The sequence below is a fragment of the Amphibalanus amphitrite genome, unplaced genomic scaffold (assembly GCF_019059575.1).
Source record: "Amphibalanus amphitrite isolate SeventyFive unplaced genomic scaffold, NRLGWU_Aamphi_draft 000256F_arrow, whole genome shotgun sequence".
In the NCBI taxonomy this organism is placed as follows: Eukaryota; Metazoa; Arthropoda; class Thecostraca; order Balanomorpha; family Balanidae; genus Amphibalanus; species Amphibalanus amphitrite.
In genome coordinates this window covers 84,499-110,472 of record NW_024881751.1, presented here as the reverse complement: position 1 = coordinate 110,472, position 25,974 = coordinate 84,499, and the positions used below count along the sequence as shown (strand labels likewise).

General features: G+C 54.6%; 1 protein-coding gene across 3 annotated transcripts in view; it reads right to left on the bottom strand.

Annotated features, from left to right (window-relative positions):
* LOC122386575 overlaps positions 1 to 25,974 on the bottom strand; it is a 232,675-nt gene that overhangs the window by 165,125 nt on the left and 41,576 nt on the right. Inside the window, exons 1-2 of one of the 3 annotated variants that reach the window (XM_043375874.1) lie at positions 23,704 to 24,285; positions 13,924 to 14,138 (exon numbers count right to left, since the gene is read on the bottom strand). In XM_043375874.1, the coding sequence (XP_043231809.1) occupies positions 13,924 to 14,138; positions 23,704 to 23,724 (236 nt within the window). In that variant the 5' untranslated portion in view covers positions 23,725 to 24,285. Of the gene's footprint in view, positions 1 to 1,752; positions 1,861 to 13,923; positions 14,139 to 23,703; positions 24,286 to 25,974 lie in introns of those variants that run through there. The other 2 variants (XM_043375873.1, XM_043375875.1) reach the window with 2 other exon arrangements.

Below are 25,974 nucleotides of genomic sequence, written 5' to 3'. Positions count from 1 at the left end.
CCTGCGACATTGTGGTGAGATTGGCAGCACGGGAACGGAAAAACAAAGGCGTGTTCAGCACTGCACTTTCACTACTATGGACGTCAAACCCCTTGAGACCCCACTTTTTTGCGATAATTTTTAAATGCGTCAACTCTCGTTAACAATATTCTGGCAATGTGTGTTTCAGAACCTGCCGAAACTTTTATTACTAAGGTATTTTGACGCCAAACGATTATTAAAGGTACTTCTCATTCACTCGTAATGTTAAATTTCACGGAACGAATCTGCTGTTTGGGTAGAGGCTACGCGTTCATGGGGCGGAGCCACGTAATGACGTCAGCGCTAAGCTCCGCCCTACCCCTCCGGCGCTCCTTACCCGGCGACCGGTCACTCGCGTCTCTCGCTCCATTCAGGCTTGATGGTGGGCGGTAGCTGGTAGCGGTAGCGGGCGCTGGTAGATGGCATTTAGAGCAGATGGCGCTGGTGGCGGGGCTCGAGTGTGGCCGAGCGCAAGCCTCTGCCCGGGCCTGAATTGACCTTAACATTACGAGTGAATGAGAAGTACCTTCCATAATCGTTTGGCGTCAAAATACCTTAGTAATAAAAGTTTCGGCAGGTTCTGAAACATACATTGCCAGAATATTGTCAACGAAAGTTGACGCATTTAAAAATTATCGCAAAAAAGTGGGGTCTCAAGGGGTTTGACGTTCATAGTGGTTGCCGACTAATCCAATAAGAAACAATGCCTACCTGCAGAAAGTGCACTGTTCCTTGTCCAAGACCATATCACAGTCTCACAATATCAATCCCGCTATAAACGTCTTTGGTACAAAACCAACACAACACAAAGCTTCCAAAGTACTTTGTCTACCTGCCGTGAACTTCGCACACCTGTCCCATTGGCCGTACTGACCACAGGTGAACGTCCCACGGCCAACCGCGCGCCCTCACGCGCAGCGCTCACACCGCCGTCGTGCCCGCACCTCTAATGAACAGGGACGGCGATCGGGGCGGACCGGTGATCATTATACGCGCGCAGAGAGCCGTCTGCGGTTCTCACGTCACGAGTCACGCTCCATCGTCCATCACGGCGCACAAAAAGCGTGACGGCCGCCGCGTGACGTGACCCGACGCTAACCAGCCATCGCGGTGATACAATCATGGCGCTCCCTTCGCGCAGCCGCCGCCGCCGTATGAGAAAAGCCCAGTATGAGAAACGAAAGTCCAGGTCCACCTCCTGCCAGGAGCCGGCACGTTGATCGGCTCAAACAAAGCCCATCGTGGTCGACTTATCGCAATCCGGGGTCAGCACAGAAGACATCCCACGTGGAAAAACGCCGCAGGGTACCGTCCGGCCGGAGAAACACACCGGGCGTGACTACCCGGACCCGATCTGACCGTGCCACTGAGCTACGATCGAACAACGTACAATGGAGAAACTGACGGCTGGGGTGGCGATATGACGCCCGATCAGACCCAGGAGGTCATTTACGAGCCACGCCGACCGACGAGAGGTGACCTCGTGACCCGGGCCGGGCCGTGGGTGTGCAGTGGCGAGAGCACGTGAGCACGCTCAGTGGGCGCCGCGATAGGTGACTCATCGGTGAGGTGACGGCGAACAGTCAGCACTGCAGTGGAGTTGACCGGCGTGGAGTTGACCGGCAGAGCAGTGCTTCTAGCATCATCACTTCTGCATGAAAGAGGTGATGACATTCTACTGAGAAAGGGATGTTGGAAGTCGAGACCTTCAGGCGGTCTTTCACAGCTTACCTGTCACCATCCCCAACGCATCTCTCAGCTCCTCTCATCGAGCACACCTCAGCACATCACGCACGTCCCCACTCCGTCCCCACAGCTCCATTTCACGCACATCTCGCTCCACCCGTCTCTGCGCTCCCCACACAGCGCTCACCACCCGCCGGGCCGGACGCGGCGGCCGGTACGACTGGCCGGCTCCGGCGCGGTGCGGTGCAGCGCTGCACGCGGCGTCAGAACCTGTTCCCGGCTCTCACGACCCTGCCGGCGGCGCCGGAACGCCGCCACGCTGCCAGGAATGCCCGCGCGCCGCCGCCGGCCGGACGGTTGGACAGTGCGGGGGCCGGCCCTGGCCGCTGTGCCCCTGACGGTCAGGGCCGGACCTGACGGGCCCCATGGTCGGACCTCGAGCCACTGATCGGCAGCCGACCGAGGCGCGCGAGCGACAGCAGCGTCGGAGAGTCACGCATGGCAGCGCCCTGAGTGCATGCCGGCTTTACAGTCGTGTCATGGGTAGGAGCCTGCAGCCTCGAGCAGCAGAGGACGAAACTCACATGGGGGGAGGCATGGACCGGAACGCCAGGGGCGCGGAGCATAACAAGAGAACGATCGGCGGATTTGTGAGGTGAATGACGCGGATGTAGGATCTGAATTACGCACAGAGTACGCATGATGCCACGGGCGCTTTAATTCGTGTGCGTGTGCAGTGGAGCGTCAACACCTGAGGGGATTAGTTATGGAGTGATTTGCTCGAGTCCCACAGGGATTAAGTTATTCCGCGGTGCCACTGCCATGGGTTCATGCCCTCTCGTCTCCACTAGTGATGAATGCGATCGCAGTTTGCTAGTGATTCATGGTACGATACTTCTGCTGGACCAGCGAGCCGGAGATCGAAAGTTTTCCTGGAGCAAAACATGCCAGACAACTAGCTCTTTTTGTGGTAGGATCACTGATTAATCAGTACGATATGAGGAGCTGGTTACCTTGAACTTCATCCTAGCGAGGAAACAAAAAAAAGTAGAAAAAACGATGCTACTATCAAACGACCCATGTCCTTGGAACGAGCATAGCCGCTGCCTAGTCGTCAGTCTTTCCCCGAAGTTACATGGGCAATAACCATATCAACAGCTTCTCGCAGTCATAAGGAGTAGGCACTCCCTCCAACTGGACAACAGTTGCACAACGTGGCCACCAGGCGCTGAGGATTGGTCCACAGCACATTAGCCGCTCCACATTTTAGTCCAGAACGCTCCACATCTCTCCTTAAATGCCGTAATTAGCCGTCTTTTTGCTGACCTTCGCCAGATACCAACTGCTGTTTTGTCCCAGAGCCCTCCTTCTGGCAGCAGGACGGGCCAGCCACTGGCAGCCGGGGGCCCCGTATATATGTGCAGTGGCGGTCCTCCCAGCCTATCCGTCATAGTTCATCACTCGCCCTCAGGGGCGGCAGACGGCATGCGGCTCGAATGGAGCACAGACGAGGGATGCAGACGAGCATTCCAGCCGGCTACTCACTAGCCTATCGCTCAGAGAGCTATGAGGCTTATGGGTGCCCTAGAATGACCGCCAGTGGGCGTCAATAGTGTCGCCCGCGGGCTTCCATTCCGGTAGCTTGTGGGCGTCCGTCGCGTCGTGCCGCTGCAGGCGACACTGCGCTGGTGGGCACCCGTCAGCCCTCCCGAAGGGAATTCTCTCGTGCGCGCCGCCGTTTATGCAGGCATGCGGAGCAGACACACCCCTCCCACTGACCGGCTGAGCTGCCAAACAGCAGCCGACACAATCCATCCCTTCGGTAACTCGCTGAGTGACCCCTCTGACCCACAACTGTCCGGGGTACTCAGTGGCGCTCCATCACAACAGGCGGAGGCGAAGGAGGCGGGGGTGGAAGTGGGGGCGGCGAAGGCGGGGGCGGACGTTTAGCACCGAGGGAGGCGGCGACCTCGCTTCCGGCTCACGCGGTCACGAGGGTCAGGTCGGCTGCCGACCAGCGTGTCGTGATGGGTCGTGACGACGTGACTGAAGGGCCCCTGGTGGCGAGTCATAAGGACTCGAGCGGTAGGGCGATATCAAACACGAATCGTTTAATCACGAATAGATTTAACACAACCGACCGAGCATAAAAGTGACAGGCTGTTACTAAGTGACGTCCTACGAAATGTTTGATAGCAAAGAGTTAAAACCAGGGATGCGGAGCCGGAGCCGGAGTCGGAGCCGGAGCCGCCGGAGCCGGCATATTTTGCCCGGAGCCGGAGCCGGAGCCGGAGCCGTGAAACAATATAGCCCGGAGCCGGAGCCGGAGCCGGAGCCGCCAAAAAAGAGGGCGACTCCGGCTCCTTTTTATTTTTTGAAGAGGAAAAAAATAATTGACCTAGCTCGGTTTGACAGTACAAGACAGTACAACATATGGTAAGTAGGTACGTCATGGGCCATCAAGTGAATGAAAAAGCCGAATATCCCCAGTATCCCACAGTACGCAATCAACTTCCTGTCTGCTCCTCCCCCTCCCCCCCCCCACGCCTACTGCATCCCCAGAACATGAGGACCGGTCATCAGGCGACGGCCATTGTTTTGAAGCCAGTGCAGTGGATTGCGACTCCCAGCACCGTCTCTTCCCCCCTCCCCCCCCCCCAATGCAGCCGAGACGGGTGTCAGCTTACGATGGTTCAGTGAACTCCGATTCGCGGCGACTGCGTTTCCAATGCCATCGCTTCCTAGTCCTTTGTTCTGCCAGTTCTCTCCGAGGTGCGTTTGCGCGGGGACGCGATGAGCCGGTCATGGCAAAGAGTAACGCGTATAACCCATCCAATTTTTATTCCACCCGTATTTAATTGATTGCATAGGGGATGTACTGAGTCGGAGCCGGAGCCGCCGGAGCCGGAGCCGCCGGAGCCGGACCATTTTACTCGGAGCCGGAGCCGGAGCCGGAGCCGCCATAACATTTCACCCGGAGCCGGAGCCGGAGCCGGAGCCGATTTTTTCTCCGGAGCCGGAGCCGGAGCCGGAGCCGTCTGAAATTTCCACGGCTCCGCATCCCTGGTTAAAACAACAAAAAGCAGTGTCAGCAGCATTTGTAGCTCTACATGACATCGCACAGAACAAATCATGATGTAAGATTAATCCTAATAAGTCAATCCGTGGGGTTAGTCCGTGATCTACGACAACCGACCGTCCAATCAGCGTCCATTAGCGCCTTCGAAGGAGTGACTGCCGTGACCGGGTGGCCGCTCCATTAGCTCGTGTCCAACAGCTCGTCCCCTTCCCGAGGCCGTCATCCCATTACCACGGGGTCAGACGTAATCCGCCTCCAGGCCGCCCCGTTCCCGCCACCAGCTCCGCTACCGCCAACTCCGCTGCTACTGAGCCTGCCTACGGCTCGGGCACAACGTAAATCCCATATAAACGGCAGGTAAACATGTCTGAGCGCCGCTCCCTTCCGGGGATCAGCGCCCGTGTCACACGGTGGACAACAATGGCAGGACCGGTCAATGGTATCGAACGAACGGCCAATGGTGCGCAATGGCCAATGGCCCGCAATAGTCAATGGCGATCTTCAATGGCACAGGTCCACAGAGCGGGTCATTGGTGCCGGCATCCTGCCGAGTGTCGGGGGCGTCTTCTGTAGCGGCGAGTTCAGGCGACCCTTTGACGCAAACGACAGCCAGTGTCTCCGGACATGACGGGAGCACAATGCGGGGTGTTTGTCGCTGGGAGTCCCGTTGGGATGGGGTGGGTGGAGTTCAGCTTCGTAGAGAAGGTAACAGAACGGGGGGGTAGAGAAACAGCGGGCTCCTCAGGTGGCTCAGAAGTTTCGCTGTTACAGACGGTGATGACCCGGCTCGGTGGAGTGACCCAGGGGTCAGCTCCGCGAGACCCGGGCTGATAAGGTCTCCGAGCGGGTCACGACCATCCAGGGACTTCGTTTGTCAAACCGCTGCTGCGTCATGAGTCTACGCAACGCAGGAGAAACGTTCATTCTTATTTCAGACGTCAGGTTCAGATCAGGAAGGTGAACATGAAATAGAAAATGATGCTCTGCCTGCTCTGAAGAAAAGGTGCTGCAGTTTAGTCAGAACATTTCAAGATTGGTTATCTGCCGCTAATTCAAAAAGTTAACAGGTCCATGGCCCTGACATTTCATGAAGACCTATCGCTCTGTAACAAGACGCTTACCGCTGCTCACGACACTGAGAGCCTAATCGTCCACACATCTCTGCTGCATGACATAGACAAGACACTGACCTTGCATCCCTCTCAAGGCGTCCCATCCTTCGCCCACTCTCTTCCGCACTCCCCACCGTAGACTCTAGTGTCTAGAGCGCACACATCCCTACACATGACCTCCCGCTCCAGCCGGCACCAACCGGCACCATGCACCGCACGAACCTTGGCAATGCCTCGCGCATTGCTATGCAGCAATCGTTCGACACTTGGCAATGCCTCGGGGCATCAGTCTGCGGCTGAGGAGAGTTGATTGCGTTCGGAGGCGCCCACCCAGCCAACGAGCCGGCGGCGGACAGTGCGCTACATTGGACGTAGCAGCGCCAGTTTCAATGGCCGCTTTCAAGGGCGGCCGCGCCGGTCAGCGGTCGCCGTAAAAACGAAAGCGGTCCGGCTGGCGGGCCGGCGGACGAGCCGCGGTAGCCGGTGGGGCTCGCCGGCTGGCGGCGAGGGTGCGGTATGACGCCCAACCCGTTGTCAGTACCAACGGTGGCAGCCATGACTGACGTAACAGGCAGACAATACCGGTCGCAAGAACTCGTTTGTATGAGCCATACGATGCGACGAGAAGCGACAAAAAGGAGGCGGAGGAGGACCGTATTTCAAGTGGCGAAAGCCGGGCCCGGGTGCCCGTGTCCCTGAAGAAGGCTCAGTGCGACGGTAGAGACTATCCAATTACCGCTGAACATCCCACTTGGCGCATGTCAGTCGCGCAGCGGATCCAAAAGGAAGCCCCGACGTAACGCACATCTGACGAGAAAGCCTGTCAATGTCACTGCGTCCACTACGGGTAAGCTGACAATTGAGTGGTATTCCGAACGAACTCCTGACACCCCGCTTAGGCTGAGAGGAATGGAGCGGATTAAACATGACAGAAGTAGCAGATGACTGATCTCTGGCTGCCACTGAGCTGTGCCGAGGAGCTCGGAGGCCGGAGCTTTCGAGGGGTTTGGAGGAATACCCGACGAGTGACGAGGTCCAAACATCGAGAGTCGAGGGTCAGCGATCTAGCACGGAGGAGTCCTGGATCATGTGTCATGTCTCCACTGTGTAGGCGGATCATATGTCGTCGCCTCATATTTCAAACCTACGCACCAGCCGACCCGTCGCGTCCAAGGTGGAGCACAACATGGAACAAAAACCACCGGGAGAGCAGCGGCACCCGCGGAGGTGGAACAACGGGGACACGGCGAGGGCGGCTAGAGGAGAGAGGGTCACAGCCACAGACGGGCCAAAAAAGGGTTTATTGGCGGGCTCGACACCGGAGAGACATTCCATGGCCTCGCTGGGCTTCACACCTGACCGGGCGAACAGTGAGAGAGAAGCACTAAGATGTCACTTTGGAGTGGGAACAACGGAAGGAAAGGTACTTAGCGACGCTTTTACACCTGCAGTGGGAACGATTACAACCCTCACACATTAGCAGGGCAGTGAACGAAAGGAGTGATTACACTTAGCATAAAAGATCGGACACTTCAAAGAGCTAACAGAGGCCATAAAAGGGTTAGCCGATTTCTCCTTCCAGTGGCTCTTCGCCTCGAAGCATGCCACTCAAAATTGTTATCATATATAGAAACGGTCCATATTGTATGTAGAGCGAACCTCAGCGACCATCACCTGATGTCACAGGGACCGACTTGATGTCCATGCTAATCACCAGCCTAAGCGAAACAAACTGACATGTCGACATCCGACAGAGCAGCTGAAAACAGTGTCGACTGCCACTCACCTCTCAGACCAACTGAATCGCTAATTAGTCCTATGATTGACGACCAGGGTCGACGTAAAGGTAGGCGGACATCAGCTAAGCCAAGCTCCCGCTGAGCCGGACATTGCCCCAGGGTCGGCAACGAAGTGCGTCTGAAAGGCGAGATATCTAACATGCTGGAAGGATACCTTAGTGATCAGACTAGGGAATGAAATAGATGCATCATCAAATGCATCAAATGCAGTGAAGCTGGTGGGCATTTAGTTACTTCAATGGTAACTACACAAGTTGAAGATTCCTGTGTACCGACATAACCGTGACCTTTCTGAGCAGCTATCCCGAACAGGGTCATCGGTTTCTCACGTTCAACTCGTCAACCAACGTCCCGGAGACCGACCACCGTCACCGCGCGTGTCCGTTACGCAGCTGCGCGTGACGCCGTGACACCAGCTGGGGGCCGCCGTCACGTGCAACCAATATAGACGGTCACGTGACTGGACACCGAACACCGGACGCGGCGGTGGCGGTCGGTCACGTGACACCGCGTTGGCCACCGAGGCGACGATGGTGGCCAGTCACGTGATAGGTATGTTGTTGGGCTTTTCAACGTCGAGTCCGTTGAAAAACAAAACAGGCGCAAGGCATACGTCAGGGCGGATCGGACCAAATAAGACCACACAGACCGACAGGGGACCAACCCGGACTACTCAACACCACGCTGATCACGAAGGGCCATTGACAGTCTCAAGAGTTAATCACACCGACAAGCCACTCTACGAGGGCAGTGACGACGCAGGGGTGTAAGACCGGCCACAAAACAGCGTCATGTCCCTTGGAGGGCAGTGGTAAAACCTCCAGTGAGTGACGATACGGTACTCAGACGGTACGAACCGACACAAGAGATGGGTGGTCGCCAGTACTGAGATCGTTTAGCCTAGCTGGATTAACCCTAGAACGCCTAGGGGGGTTGTATCAACCCCCCCCCCATGAGGTTTTTTCGAAGTGCACGCTAAACGGCTTGTCGTAGCGGGCTGAAATTTTCAATACCCTCTGGGGCAACCTTTGCGCATCTTTTGCCGAAAAAAAATTGATCGGGTCATGTCAGGTCACGGAGTTATGACGTCATAAGAGGTACAGCCTCCGGCCGGATTTTCACAAACTGAGTGCCGACGCCCGAGGTTTCCTGCCGGTGGTACGGACATCGGTTGATGGATCGTGATGAAACTTCCCATGCATGTTGGGGCAAGTATTGGCTATCATATGGTATAAGTAATTTGACCGGGTCAGGTCAGGTCACGGAGCTATGACGTCACAAGAGGAACAGCGTCCGGTACTATTTTTGAAAAGCGCCCGAACCACTATTTTGCTAATTCTTGTCACCTCAATGGGAATATGCAGCAATATTAGCTTCTATAGGGAGCAAATGGACCTCCCAAATCCAAAAATACAATCAGATTTCAAAAATTTACATTTTTATTTTTCGAATTTCTGCCGCCGACTGTGACCTTGCCGACTTCCGGCGCTCCCAACGCGCCATTTTTAGAGCTAGGGAAACGAAATACATACCAAACGATAGAGAATTGATCAAGGAACACGATAGTGAAGGTTTCAAGTCGATATCTCCCACCGTTTTGCCGCAATCGCCGCCGAAAGTTGAAAAAAGTCTATTTTTCCGAAAATTTGACCTTTGACCGGTCAAAAGTAGGTCAAATGTTGACCTGGGACCAAAAAATATACCACCAATCGCGAGATCTCGTTGAGAGCAATCCGTTGGTTTTTTCCGCTAAGCTCTACGACCTTCCGTTTCGAAACGCCGGGGGGTCGTAACAACCCCCCCCCCCTGGTCGTTCGTGTTATGAGAAATGGCCTGGTCGTGCGAGGGTTAAGACGCCTCATGTCACTTCCATTAAGGTTAAATTTGCAGGCAAGCTAGCCCCCTTTTAATCAAAATCAGAAAGCTCCATGAGGAGACGATTCAACCGAAACACAATTAAATCTCCCCACCTCAAAGTTCCACTAAAAGACGAAAGACATGAAGTCCTGATAAGGCAAAATGACCAGCTTGCAGTTCCAATTCTCTACAGGATAAAAACGGCATAGCATCACGTCACGGATTTAATAAACGTCAGACCTGTCTCCGTTTGAGCGATTCACTGAGCAAACGAAAGTGGTGCTGACAGCGATAAATATAGACACAGACAAAAGAAGACAGAAGTAGACAGTTCTCAGCGTGATACCGGACGGGAACGGGTGTGTCCACGTCCGCACCCATTCTGTTCATTAGTGAACGGGTGGAGACAGTCTGAGTCTGTACCACCCACCCATTGTTCCGTCCCTCCGCCCACTGAGAGGGTCACCCGGACCATGGGGCGCGTGCCGACGCCTGCAGGGTCTCGAGCACCCTCCCTCTGTGCTGAGAGAGACACCACGGGGGTCTGCCGTCCCTTCTAGACACCCCTGTGGCGCTCATCTCAACTGACGCTGTGTGCCGCACTGAAACAGTGAAGTCGTCCTTCAACTGAATGGACCGCTTGCTCAGCAGTGGACAGTGAGGCCGCGAGTGCGCGCCCAAACAGAGAACCGTTTGTGAGCGGTGCGACTGTCTCGGGCGGACCCACGACGCCCTCTCAACGGCTCTATTGAAGGCAGCGTAAGCGCATAGGGACTCAGTCAAAGCACACAAGCTAACCGTGCGGCATCATTGACCAGTGGCCACTGACCAGTGCAGTGACTGTGAACTGTTAAGCCTTGTGTAAAGCCAGTGCAGTGAATGTAATCTGTAAAGCCGTGTGCACAAAGAGATTGCTGACATATTGTTTCCAACATGTCTATAACCAGAAATATCGACGATCCCACAACACCAGCAGTCAGCAGCAGTTACTGGCGACATCAGCCGCACTTACAGCCGATCCATCACCATCGCAACACACTCCTGTCTCCCCAGCACCCACCGCCGGCTGTACGACAGCTCGACAGCGACAGCCACCGCCCACTGACCCAGAAATCCCTCAGCACCGCCACCGTCGGGCCCAGCAGGGTGTGAGAACAGCTGCACCGCAGCGCCTGAAACCACCGCAGCCTTCAGCGCTGAATTGCAGGCCGATCGGGCACCACGCGCAACCGAGCCGGAGTCACTCCACTGTCGCCAGTCGACCGTGCCGCGGGTATCAACCCCACCAGGCCAAGGGATGACCCGAGGCTCTCCAGGAGTCCCAGTGTGCCGATACAGGCCCGAGGAGACCTGGTAATTGTTTTTCATGCATCATCGTCAGCGGGTGGATCGTCAGGATGCTAACGACATTCCGGTGAGCACGCGCAGCGGGAGGGCGCGGGTCTCGGTTTAATCGTCGGACGCTAATGCAGGTGGGCGGAAAGCGGTCCAGAGACGATTCATTCCAGGGATGAAGGAGATGGGAAAGTCGGGACGAAGGACGGCGGTTATTGAAGAGTAATGCAGGGAGATAGAATCAACATCATCGAAAGTGTTCGTCATCGTTTATGTGAAGGAGGAATTATGCTTATTGGAAATTGGAAAGTTGATAGGATAGTTGAAATTATTATAGCAGAGGAGATGCAAAATGAATTACAAGAATGTTTCGCGAAAAGGGCAGAGTTTATCATGCTTTAAACCTGAAATATTGGCATTCTAAAAGGACGAATATCACATGAAGTAGGATAAAGGAATTCTGGAACAAAATGAACTTCAACTGGAAAGCAGCCGCACCGATTCAACAATAGCTACCTCAGAATCACAACCATTATCCTTAGAGCCCCCCATCTTGAAGTGTCGGGCGCCCCACACGCACCCATTATCACCTTCATCACCAACATCAGGTCGTCCACCTCAGTATCAGCCCACTGTGCCGTAAGACCATATCGCCGGTCCCGAGACCATATCACGCAAAGGCGTCACCTCACATATACACCTCCCGCCGGTCCACCGACCCGGGCTGACGGTCTATCGGTCCAGACCATTGGTCTATCGACCCAGGGCGGCGGTCTATCAGTCCAGATCACCTCACCCGGCCCCAAGTTTGGCAGCGAGCCGCCGTAGATAGTCGAGCGACGCCAGGGCGTCCTTGACTAGGTGCATTCCACGTCGGGCGCCCCGCCCTACGCCCCAGCCCAACGACCTGTCTGGTCGACCGGTGACGGGGGTGACGTCACAGAGTCACGTGACGTGTGACGTGTTGGCATGGCCAGTGAACGTTGGCATGGTGCACAAATACGTGACCTGTGATGACCCTGAGGGCGATCTGACGTGACGCTATAATGTGAGAATGTGGACGACTGCAAGCGCACGTGGTCGAAAAACGTGACTTGTCACGTGCAGACACCTGACCGCCACCGCACTTTCAGTTATTCGTGTTAACGGTATTCGCTTACGCTTTTCGCGTCTTTACTTCACTGGTTCGAATGCGTTCAAACTGACATATCAATGTCGTGGAAAACGAAGTCTCGCGCCAACCAGCCGTCTCACTCCGAGCGTTCGTTTCCGGTATCGTCTACCGGAGAATCAAACGGCCGTGATTCGTACCGTCACGCCGGGCAATGGGTCATTGTCTCTGGACTCTGGTGGTGGGATGCCTGGTGGGTGCAGATGGGTCACCTGCGCCGCCTGTGGGGAGCTGATCGGCCGGGTTTCATCGGGTTAGGGCTGACAACCCGACTGATGAGTTCATTGGAGAGCGTTCCATGGGGTCCTACGGCCCGGGCCAGCCGCACAGGAATCAATATCGCGGCGGAAACGGGCCGATGACACGGGGCTGAGCGAGCGGTGTTTGTTCAATTGAGATGACTGGTGCGGTGGGGAGGGGAGGACAGGGGAGGGATCAGCAAGGGACCCAGCGCGGAGGGTATGGGGTTCAGTCGTTTCGGCATAGAGGCTCTGGGATTTAGGAGTGCCGATTACAAAGCCATGAGAGTGAAGAGCCGTGTAGCCACTTAAGAAATTGCACAAGCGTTAAATGAGGCGGATTGGCTGCTGCCAATGAGATTTGGCTTACCACCGCCAAGGTTAGGATACAAATAAGAACTTAGCAATGCCAACAAAAGCAGCATTTCTTTGAAATAAAACATGCAAAGCCACTGTCCATCTCCACTCCCTCTCAACAATCTCAACAGGGGAATAAATCACCTCCTCAGCCCGTCAGCAGCCATGTAAATCTGACGTCACAAGTCACGTGTCTGCCGGCCGGAGACGTCGGCGGGTTAGCGCCACCTGACGAATTGCAGTATCCAGCGTCTGCTTGGTGTTACCTCACAGTCGGGCGTCAAAGTCCCCGAGTAAATGACTTTCCAGGCCCAGTCGTTTGCAGCTGCTGCAGACATGGAGCCAGACAGTCACAGATGACTGTCACAGCGTCGAACAATGCACAGCTGCTAATATGCATGGCATTGTCATTACACAGCAACTCAAGTCCGCCTGGAGTTGATTACGGACAGCTATCAGCGCGGCGTCGCCGGCATTGTTTCGGCTTGGTCGGAGTGCAATATCGTTCAAACGTAACCCGGAACCGCGAGGTCGGAGGACAGCGAAAGAGCGACTTCAGAGAAAGCAAGGAATGCGCGAATCACCGCGCAGTCAACAATGAGTCATCGCCGACGGAAGTCGCATTGCGCAAGAGCTGACTTACCGGTTCGGTACAGGAGTGACATTGTTGGTCGCAAGAACCATAAAGTAGCGTTCCGTCGAAGTGAATGATGCATCGGATAGCTTCGCCACTCGCCAGCCAAACATCGAATAGGCGAATTTGGATGCGAGCCAGGCACATCTTATCGTCTTTCTGCTGCGCCGTATTTGGTAGCGACCCCGCAGATTTATCACGATCAGTCATCAGGTACTTTTCTGGAAAGCCACCGTCCTGCGGCTTTGTAAGCAGGGCCTACCGAAATCGGCCCTAATTTAGGTGTTCGGTCACGCACAAAAGCCGAGCGCTACAGCCACAAATTATGCAAAGTAGGGTATTACGCATAAATACCACATTACATGGCCGTTACACGGGCGTCATGCCTATCCTTAGTAGTAAGCACTGATAGCTTCATCATCTAGCTTCAGCTGTTCCCAAGCGCCGCCATCCCAGATAAGGGGAAGCAGCGTTCTCAATCTTGTTCCATCCGTCTCGAATTCGTACCGTACCTCGTTGTCACCTTCACCCCTCCATCCAGTCATCTGTTCCTCAGGCTCACTTCTAGTCATCGCCTCTCAAGTCTCCACTTAGTCTTGTCTGCCCGACCCAGTGGACCCCCGGAACACTCACCGAGTCTGCTGGTGCGCCTGCGCCTGGCGTCGCTGCTGCCTGGCCGCCTGGCGTCGACACAGTCGCCGGTGCAGCTGGCGCCAGAGGTGCCACGCTAGACGCTGGTGACGCGGCCGGGGCCGACAGCGCGCGCGCCGCCGCGCCGGGGCCACCGCGGCGCCCTCAGAGTCGGCCGGCGCGGCCCGCTGCCACCGGCGCAGCGCCCGGTCCAGCTCCTGTAACACACAGAAAGAGAGGGTGGTTAGAGAAGAAAATGAACAGTTACGGAGGAAATCGCAGGTCACTGCAGAAGCAACACTGACACCATGTTGGCTGTCTCTCAGGCAGCGTCGAGGCAACGTACTATTCAGGTCACCTAGGTTATCAGGATCAGCAAGGTCGGCGGCATGGTCAAACGTATCTTGCATTATCGGAGATGCAGGTCAGACTACGACTCTCTACTTCAGTTATCACACACATGCAAAGGCACAAAACCAAACTTTCTACTGAGATCAACGATACTGTCGACCGAAACGCAGACGACTGACAGCGGCGCCGGGCGAATCTTTGACAGGAATCTCGACGGTGAAGATTCAGATCTTCCAGATTGGCGAGGGCGAGACGGACGCATATATCACCAGAATAGACCAGAAGCGGTCTCCAGAACTGGGTGTGAAGTTTTACAGCCCTGCCATCCATTCGCACTGAACTCACATTGTAAGGGATGCAGCCGACAGTACAATGATGCAACGGGTCGTGAAAGTCGTGACGAAGCTCACAAGAATGTCAAGGTAGCTGCGGAAGGATTAACGGCGTGTCACGCACTTGATTCTACCCTCGCTTAACACCTTCATTAACACCAAAAGTAGTCGACTGCCGCGCTTGACAGCTCAGTGGAGCCAAAAACAAACAGCTCTAGCCTCATCACGATCGCCCACAGTCGAGTTCACGGACAGAGAACCACCTAGCAGCAAACCACACCGTGTCACGGGTCAGCAGCCAGGCGTCCGACATCACCGCTCTGTCCCTGAGCGGTGTCAGACAAAAGGTGTCTCACGCGGCCCTGAACTGCGGAGTTAAAACGCCACCGACGTGCCGAAGCGTTTGAGGATCCCGACAGCGGTGAGAGAGGCACTTAAGATGAACTCGGGGAAGGGAACAGTGAGGTAATCAGACAGGCCCGACGTAGGTTCGGAGGAACAGGTGTAGGACGGAGAGGGGACAGCTTCTGAATGGATTCAGTTGAGCTTTACTGTTCTGGGATGTGCAGCCACGACGCTGAATAAGTCGTGTCGCTGTCGCGATCGAATCGAGCCAACAGGTGGTCACCGCACGGTGAATGCAAAACAGCGGGGAGTCAGAACAGCGAGACACCCCGACCCATGTCCCAACCATGCCCTGTCACTTGGCTGGCGACCGCAATCGACCTGCGGTGACCCACAGACGAGGTTAGCGCACCCACTGCCCGCAGAGGTCACGGTAAAACACAGCCCACCGCACCGCATCGCACAGCACCGCTTCATCTGAATGTCCGCACCGTTTTGTGCTCATCCCACTTACGCAAATCGTCCTCACAAATCACCTAGTGAGACTTCGGGCGACCGCGCCCTCCGCCACCTGCCGTCGCAACTGTCTCGAGCGGTGTGTGTGAGACCCGACCTGGCGACCCGCCCCGGTCACCCACTAACGGTGAGGCGTCGCACAGTTCCGCCCACGACTGCCGGGCCGGGTGGCAGCAATCAATTACCTCTGGTAATGGCACTGCGGCGGTGGCGACCGGACCACCGGCGCGCTGGGAGCCGAGGTCCCACTGGAGACGGTCAGCGGCGCTCCGCACAGGTCAGGGGTCACCTCGCCCACGGACAGCGCGGCCAATGTGTGTCATGCGTGCAGGCTCCCAGGCGCCCCGCGCAGCGGCCACAGCGTGGCTTCAAGTCATCGTTCGAATTAAGCAAGAAACGCTGACCCGGGTCGAGTCAAGCCGCTCTTGGAAATCACGTAACTCAAGGAAGTGGCGCCAGTTGGACAGGCGCACGTGACAAACGTCGAGAATTAACGTCCACTTGACATTCACCATTCACTCATTTCCATTTCTCGGACAGGCCACGAGGCACACGCATATGTTGATCAAACGCCTTTCATAGGGAGAAACTCGGGGCGTGAATGGACCGTCGTTTACGAGCGCTGCCTCCTGCAATGACGAACATGTTTGTCCGACTGACAATCTGTTTGTGGCCGCTCGCAGCATGTCGGAATCATGTTCAGGGGATGGGAACCGGTCGAAACTCAGCGGATCTAGCGTTCACAGCGGGGCACCCTTCCACTCCCCTTCACTGACAAGATAATGAATCTGTTTCCTATCCACCACCAAGAAGGCTGTACTGATGGTACATCAGGCTACCCACCAACCGTAGTTACAACACAGACATACGCAGCTCAGCGCAGTGAGGCAGCGGGTCTGCAAAGCCGTGTTCTCCTATCGGATGACCGGGCCAGGCGGCGTCAAATATGGTGCCGGAACTGAGAGATAATAGCTTCTAGCCGTATACGGAGGTGCAGGGACGAAGCAAAGTGCATGCAGAAGATGTCCAGCCAGAGGACACAGGTAGGATTAGCACCCAAAGAGGGTCCTCCACGCGGCCTTCAATACGGTCCGGTGCACGGAATTTCACAAAGGAACTCTCACTTTCACGTGGATTTCATTCAAATCGAGGCATCCACCGTGCAAAGTGAAGAACAAAATAGCTCTGCCTTTTCTTTTACCAGCCAATCCAGGTTTGGTAAACAGGATCACTGATTCAACCGCATGATCTTATAATTAGGTGTGGTGAAAGCTCTGTGCTCTAGATCGTGATCGCGAAAAGGTCGCCATTCATTGTTGAGTATGGATGGTTTTGGTGTCACACATGGATGTAAGAACCTGCAACTTCTGACAACTATATCATGACTCGATCAGGATACACATTTTCAATCGATACTTTGATCAGAAATATTCCACCATATTACCTTATCTCTAACAGTAACATATCACACAGAAAGACAGATAAACTGATGACAATTTCAGTGTCCGACTGATACTGGGAACGGTACGCTCCCGTACAAAGTACAAACAAAAATAAACATGTCAGCCTCAGCTTGGTATTTTTGTGAGCCTCGTGCGGCACCGTGGGACCCAAATGCTCCAGTATCGGTTGAATCCGGTACCGATGCCCACGTCTTCCTACTGACCTGGATGGGTGAAGAAGTGATCTGGCGATTGAGAACAGTTCCGTATCTTCGACCACTTCGTGACATTTCGACATTGTCTCGATGGCACAGAGCACGGTTGTTCACACTGTCAGGTCAGGTTGGGCAGCCTAAAGGAAAACGTGCGGTACCGACCGTGTGAGCCCGCCTCTTTGAGCAACTGTCGGTGATTGAGTTGATCAAGCAGCAGCCGGGTCGCACCTTACAGCCATCGGGGAGACGTGAGCCCCGGTCACGACCACCACAAAGGCCGAGACGGATCGCGTTGGTCTCGGACTGCCCAAAAGACTGGGTGGGACGGAGCTGCCAGCTCACAGTTTGACCCTTCGACTGGCGTCCGCTGTCGCTCATGGACGCACGGAAGGAGTGGAACCAAGCAAGGACGAAACATTCGCTAATTATGTGCAATGGGGATGATAGCATGGTTATCAGGGCGCTCGGAAGCAGCGACCTTCGGCGTTTCTACGCAGTAGCGTCTGAAAGGCTTAGCCTTAGAGCATAAGAAGCTGAAATGCATAGCTTACCGGATAGGCAGCAAACCACGAGTGCGCATTGGCTTGTTCTGGAAGCAGATATCATTAAGTGCCGAGCGGTGAATTTGGATATAAATGAAGTAGCTTCTCAGGACTATTGTAGTCGTCCCGTAACGAGGTTATTCTCGCCGCAGAGAAGCAACAGCACCCCTGGGTGTCTGTCGAGTCCGAGCCTGGATGATGAAGCGGTAGCCCGGCCACGGCTCGGGTGCGCGTTGTAAATTCAACCAGTCATGAGTTCGGATCATAAATTAAACCGGCAGCGGTAGGCACGTTCGTACAAAGTAGAACTAATACCAGACTGGCATACGTTTGGAGATTTGTACTCACGCTAGTGATATCCTTCCACGCGAGGGATGATAATCCCATCATGGCGGTAACGAAAATATCATGCTGGAACCACAAACGATGAGATAGGTATCGTCAGGTAGAAACCCTTGTGTGGATACGGAAATACGGTAGAAATGAAGGACTGACAACCAGGAAAACGGTTCAACCTATAACAGACGAAAAAAAAAACGAAAATTCCTCTAAAGATACGAGTCAAAACCAGCTTTAAGGCTGGTTTTTAATTCATCAGAATTCCATTCATATGCCTGACCGGGTCATCTCCGCCATACTTCCCTCCTGCGGTGAATGCAACTAGCCCATCACCGTTATCGTTATCTGCGCGGTGCGTCGGCCAATTTAGCCACATAGTGCGCGCTATGTAAGCCCGCTGCGTGCGTCCGTGGCCCCACTATCGGAGGTCATACCAGGGACAATATGTGCACACCGGGTCATATTACTGGGAGGTCGAGGCGAGAGGACAATGTGTGGCCCGGAGGTCGTCTCTCGCTGATTCATCACCACCAGGCGGCACCCAGTGAGCTAATTAAGCCCGCTTTAGAGAAGAGCGGATGCGTGACGTACGGGACGTAACGAGATGCTGCCAAAGGCGGCGGAGCGGCGGGCTGCGCTGACCCTGCCAGATTGGGGTGCCGCGTGGGCGACGGGTCACGGTAGTGGGTGGAACAGTGTCCCCGACGGATGCCCAGAGATGGAAGGGAAGATCGTCCCGCCCCCGACCCTCCCAGGGACCGGGAGATGACGGGCGATGGCAGGAGGCGGGTTCGGGTTGGCTGGAATACAAAACAGCCGCGAAGGTCAGCGTGGTCACAGACAGCGGGCAGTCTCAAAGCCAGCCTATAGCCGTGGCGTCAGACTCACGAGGCTTACTTGTCTTGAAATAAGTAACATGCTTGAATAGGTGAGGAAAGAAATGCTAGCGCTGGGAAAAAAATTAGGAAGGTATGAGTGAGTAACATCGTGCTGGAAACAATTATGAAAGGGCGCATAAATCACCATGTGTATCTTGCAGCCACTGTTCAGGAGTCAGAAAACAGAAGCTCGAAACTGCATCGTCAATCGTGCTCCAGAATCCGAGAGTTTGAGGTGATGACAACAATCCTCCGCGTTCCCACCGGGTCGGGAAAGGTCAGAGTCCCACGGCAGCAGCGACGACACCCGGCGGCGGATCGGCAACTAATGTCCCCCTCATTGGGGTCAACTCACACCCATCGGTCGCTCACACTCCTAGAACGAGCGACGAAAGCCTTCCTCCAGCTGAGTGAACACGCTGACATCAGTTCGTCGCACACGTTACACCGATGAATGGCTCGTCGCGTCGTCGACCCACCGTCGTTCACCGTTCAACCGACCCAGTTACATTCACTTCATGTTTATATCTCTGTTTACCACCCGTTTCTCGCCCCGTTCCATAGAACCGCGGCGTTCGCTCAATGCACCTTCGTTACCCGCAGACGAGCGCTCGAGTTTTTCCCAGCGCCAGCTCGTTCGAAAACGATAAACAGCCGAAACAGTTATAATGGTGGCGATTTTCGGCACTGTCGCCGCGAGGACGAGGCGATAAACAATCAATGTGTCGGCGACAGAACGGTGTTCTGGCGACGGGGCGCCGCGGTTAAACGGGCCGGGCAGGTCAGGGTGGGTGGGACGGCCCAGCCGGGGTCGTGTCAACTGTCGGCAATGGAAGCGACAGCAATATTCCCTTGGCATGTGAAAAAGCAACGCCGGGACCAAGTATATGGTGTTCGAGTATCTGAGGTAAGATTTATTTTCCTGTGGTACCTAAGGTAATTTACCAATTGATTTTAATATGGGCTCAGTTTTTGTTTCATGTAGACAAGTACAACGGCGGCGCTCTTAATCCATTCGGTATCATCATTAGATCCGGAGCAAACCCTTACAATCTGGCGATTGACTACCGCTAATGCAGTTATCGCACCCGGTATTTACCTCGGCTCTCTGCTACCGCAGTGGACAAACCCCCTGACGCCCGCTGTATTGTCTCTCTGTCAGGGTCCATCACAGTGCGCCTCCTTACTGAGTGACTGGTCTGTTGTTCACCTGTACCGACATCTGTCTGATGAGCGCCATTAGCTGGGACGTCATTATTGGGACGGGGACCATCATACAGCGAACCCTCAGCGGCAGTAGCGGCCTGTGGGGAGGGGATTAAGGCAGATGGAAATGCAGTGCATTAGGTGGAAAGGTCGAAAGGTTTAGTGCGCCAAAATGATTTCAGACAGGTACTGCAGTTGAAGTGAGCCAGATGGTCGGATCGCAAACCTGTTCAGAGAGCCCAGTCTAGTCATCAGGTCGTCAGAAGGTCAGGTCACGGGTCCGTGAGCAATGAACAGGTCAGATGGTCACATATCCTAGGTGACCAGAACGGTCAGGTGGTCGTATTTCGGCGGAAGACGCACCAGCACACGTCATGCTGTCCCTAATGATCAGTAGATCACCAATAAATTCCGCCACCGAGGAAAGTACGACAGGAAAATTATACATCGGCGCAACTATGTAAGTTATGACAGGCCACGCGCGGACATTGGGAGCACGTCGCAGTGCGGCGGATCTGCGCCACAATAACAGCGTGCGCCAGTTCTGTCATCAATCGCCGCTCGGCCAAAAGGTGCTCCACTTCCCCAGACCGTCTTTCTGCCCAGTGCCAGAGCAGCACCGGCGAACTGAGATCCATTAGCACCCAGCACACAGAGCAAACGTGCTAAAAATGGGCCGCCAACCTCGTTACCGTCCATGTCTTGTCCATTTGGCAGCAATTGGCAGCGCTGTCATCTCACACCAATTAAGACACGTGTTCTGTGGGGCAGTGGCCCGTTTCGGGGGCACAAATGTGGTGCGCCATTTGGTCACGGGACATAAGGAGGTGAGTATGAGATGTGGTGAGAAACGCCACAGCGAGAATGGGGTCGGACTGAGTGGGTACAAGAGTCCACCAAAACGAAAGATGACAAAACAGCTAGCACCATCAGGAACAAACGGTAACCATGTATCACAACTAATAGCTTTCTAAGTTAAAAGATGATATGTTGTCGCTTGAAATGAACTTCCTTTCATCATATGAGAGCTAAGCACAGAAGTTCAGCGTTTATTCCCCACACATAAATCCTTAAGCGGAACCACTAATTCAGACGTTCCAATCAGTGGCTACCAGAGCAAGATCTTCGCCGTCCCCAAAACATCTCATCCAGCACAGGTTTGTCGGCATACCGCCCGCCGGAGCACCGTCGCCTCTCCGTCGTTCCGGCCGCTCCACCATGATCGATGGTGCTCCGACGCCAGCGACGATTAGCGGCCGTGTGACCTGACCTGACCTGACCCGGCCACCGCCGCCCGCCGACCAGAACACCCGTAATGGAGCGCCGACAGTGTGCGGGGCGCCGCCGAGACAAGCGGGAGGCCAGGAGGTATTCAGAGCAAGAGATTGGGGAAGATGGAAGAGGGAGGTGAAAGAGAACAAGGTGATGGAAGAGAGGCGGGTGTGGGAGAGGGAGGTGAAGGGTGGACGGGGAGGGTGAAAAGGAATGCGCTATGATAAAGGAGGTATTCACCCGTTAACTATCGGATGTTGGCGATAGGACCTGAGTGGTGTGACGTCAGACCGACCGCCACCGCTACCGGAGCGGGTGACAGCGTGGGAGGTGAGCAATCAAGCGAATTGACAAGAAAGAATGAGTAACTCAACAGCTTGACGACTTGATTTAAAGTGATGATCGGAAACGCTTAAAACTACTGTGTTTAGTAAAAGAGATCCCAAAAATGCGATTAAACCCGGCTCTCTACAAAGTACGTCGCATCCGTTCGTGGCTTGCCACACTTTGAAAACAGTCAAACCACTGTTGCATTAATGTGTGACGCTAGCAATGCATGTAGTAAATATGAGCGTATCCTCACAACTACACTTGAAAATCGTTCCCTCGTCAAGCATGTACTTCATGTTTTCTCGTTGAGCATTCAGGTCGGCAGCGCCACTTTCAATAGAGAAACTGTTCAGGACGTGCTACCGGACTAATGGCGAGCTTCAAGTGTAACCGCCGATCGTATCTGCAGTTTCAACGTGAGCATACTCGCTGACTTCATGTGCTTGTTACACTGACAGCAGTTTCACTGCGGGGTTTCAAGTGCAACAGAGGTTCACATCCGGTTTCATCGTTCAAGATAGCGTAGACACTAGACAATCCACTGGCCTGTCGATTTCCATTGGCGAACATGTGTCATGTTATCTTTGTTCAGGATCAGAGGAGTGGGGGTTTTGATGTAATCCAGTCTTAGATTAGGCAAAACCGTGTGCCAAACACCAACTGGTTTAATCATTCGACACGCATGCAGGCTGCAGCACAGCTATCACTAAATACTGAATATTGATAAGATGCATTCTTCTTCAGCTACGATAAGATAGGACAGCTCTATGAGAACAAAGTGCGAAATGTCTCAGCAGCTGCTTCATATGTAGTAGACTGTGTCTGCCACTCAATTTGAGGCTCTCTGTCTTTAGATGAGGCTGACGAAACGATTCTGTTCTCACGGAAAATATGAGCGGAACAATCAAAACGCACTGAAGGCATGCAGACTTTGTTACGGCAGACGTTTTCGTTGGAAACCGCAGGCAGCTCAGAGCGCCCCATGATGGATTAATTATGGGAACAAGAGAAAGGACAGTAAAAGCGCAGACAAAACCCCATATTCAATAATAGACACTCGCATCAACAAAGAGCCGGTGAAATGCCTCTTTAGGCACAAATTCCACGAGCGCAAGGAGTCGGAACCCTTTGGTCCGATATTCTCTCGGCTGGGAGCTACGTTCAGGCTCGCAGTCGGGGGCGAGGTGGTATTACCGAGCTCAAACCGCACCGCACGTCATAACTCGCCCCCTGCCACCTGAGGTGCGCCGTTTCATTAGAGGGCACTTTTTGTCCAGTAGGGGAGGAGCTGATAACTCGTATTTCACGTGCAAACCGAGGGACCGTGGCTTTGTGCTAATGCGGTTTGCGTGCGCTGGCATACCGCTGAATCGACCAGTTTTTTCACAACAATGTGTAACGATGAAAATGATGACATGGGGGAGGATATCGATGGCTGAGGTGCTAAAAATACCCTAATGTGTCACCTAGTAGCCCTGCGAGGCGTGCCGTCTAGCGAAAGGCAGGCATTAGTCGGCACAGTGTCGCTGTCACCGGCCAGGGTCACCACCCCAATAGCGTCTGGCGCAAAGTATGAAAGAAATACCTACATGGCTGTCGATAAAGACAAGCCACCGAATCACCTCCAAAACAGTGCACTGTGGAACTTTAAAATGCCACCATGGCAACCAATTGTCGCTGAAAATAAATATTGCAATAGAACGTGGTGGTAAAAGTGGAGCTCTATAACACCAAAGCTCGCCCACTCGCCTAATGACGCTGAATGCAATCGATTTGGTCACCACCATAGCAAAAGGTTCGCTAGTCCTCTCTTTTTACAGACCCTGTCACGACTACCCGTTTCAATGAATGAGAAGGCGAGCTTCACAAAATGGCATTCCTCCCGATGTAGTTCTGAGACGACCGAGACCGCTTCACCGCGACCCACCCTTCTGAAAGGCTTCCCGCTGAGAACGGCCATCCCCAGCACGGCCACCGTTCATTGACTCTGCGAGTCGCGGCTCTGACTCACTCACCGTCATCAGTTTGGCCTCCATGATTCTGCCGAGTCAGCAGCTGCCGAGTGGCGACAAAAACGCGACTAGAACGGTAGGAAGTCAGGCACGGAGGTCCCACCGACCACCGTAGGAGCCTCGCACCATCGCGCCGTCAGCGTCACAGATTCCGTTAGAATCGTCCTCACGGTTGAAACACGCGGATCACAATTTAAAGCGCAGCTTTGATCAGTGAACGTCACCGGAAGTAATCGAGTTCCGGCGGGTCCTGCGCTGTTAGGGCGACCTTTTGTCCTCACTATCACTCCAGCTCAGTGAGCGTCTTCGGAGGGGCCCCTCTCTTTTCCGAGTGTGCTCCCGTATCCGTGTCCCCAAATATCGCGCTAACTCTCCACTTCGCGTCTGTCTCAACTATTCCGTTCACTCTGATCGAGCTCGTCCCGAAAGTGGCATTCCCACAACACTACCACACAGGCACTGTGGGGTCACCACTCCCTCCGAAAGCTCCAGAGCGACTCGTCACCGCTCCTCCGGTCCACACCGCTCGTCGTACGCTGCGCGGTCCGGCCGTCGCCCTCCCAGCACGCACACCAGGACGCTACTGACGGGTGACGGCGGCGGCGGCGTCGGCGGTAGTGGGGGATAGGGAGGAGAGGGAGGGAGGGAGGGAGGCGAAATCAGCTGGCCGCCGGGCCGTCGTGCGCGCGCCGAAGGGCGTCGTCTGATAGCCAAAGGAGGGGAGACGGGAGGATAAGGAGACCCTGAGAGACCCTGAGAGGCCAAATTAGGTCCAGGAGACAGGCAGCAGGGCTGTTTGGGTGTCGGGGTTTCCAGGGGCCACGCCTACCGCAATCTCAGGCATCCGCTCTGCGAATGTCAACATCCACCAAAACAGAGCAAACCCTTTCGTCGTACCGCGCCCAGACCCCGTTGTTTTCACCTCGTACCCTCAGACAGGACCACCCAATGTGCCCGGCCCGGAGCGCACCCCTCTGAGCGGGCGGGGACCGGGCCAGGTGCGAACTCCCCCCGCCCCGCTCGTGGCAGTCAGGAAAGTATGCGCCACGCGCGCCGTCTCACGCCCACGCCCAGCTGCGCAGCCGTCACGGCGCGGCTGGAGATGAATATTTCACACGGTACTGACCACGACTAACGACCAGACCAGTCCCGACCTGACCCGCGGCGACCCGGGTCGGCCGGGCGGGGCTCGGGGGGTCAGCCTTCATTCACGATGGTCATGAGTGACCCACCGGCCCGCAGAGGTGCCCTGGGGTGCGCAGGGGAAAGGGGCGCCCTGGAGTGACCACAAAGTTGGTCATTGAGCCTGTGAGCTGCATCGGAGGTCACCTGACCGCAGTGAGAGACGAGCTACTACTGGGAACGTTACACACCATTGACATCAAACAGCAGAAAGGATCAACCACTTGAGAAACAGCAATGGACAGAAAAACTCACTAGTCACTGCTACAGCGTATGTAGTTTTTTGTCATGCTGCAATATTGCACCTGTCCAAGTCAATGTCACACTGCATTTATCAACCGCACACGGCGACAGAAATAGCGCCACAAAAACGTAAAGTCCACAATCCGTGCAGGAGTGTAAGTATGCGTGTGTTGCACATAAGATCACGTTTCAGGACTTATGACGAGGGCCCAGGTCACGCTGGGGGACTGGAAAGTGGCATCAATATCGGTCACCCGGTGGATCGCTGTTCCGGTTTTCAACCGCCCCAGGCTAACCACAGACAAAGGTGGATCGAGTGTGAAATCAGAAATGACGATCGAACACTTTAACTCGTGCCCTGAGGCAGGGCACGAGCACTGGGTAACTACGAGAGAAGCGAGAAACGAGTTGATAGATCGTTAGAAAAGTTGTTACCTGCATTTTTTCATCGATACCTCAGGCACGAGGGGAATGATCAAACGTTGATCGATCCTACCTCACCACACACGTGGATGAAATTTAAGCTATTACGCAGGTTATAAGCTCGAAATAATGGGGGTCATGACAGAACATGACCACATTACTCAGAACGTTTCACGTAAAACACTTCCATTCGATCGAATCGACGAAAGCATGGAGCCAGCAATTCATAACCGTTATCACCGGGAGCAAACCGAAATTGAAAGCCCACGCCTGGGATATTAAAGGTCGCATCACCACGGGCTCATCATGATCGAAGCGGCTCTGGCTGATCTAGGGACTTTCGCTGTTGAGCTGGCACTTTCTCATGAGGCAATCTGAGCTCGTGGCGTGCGGCTGGGTGGGGTGTGCGAGTGTCGGTGGGTGACC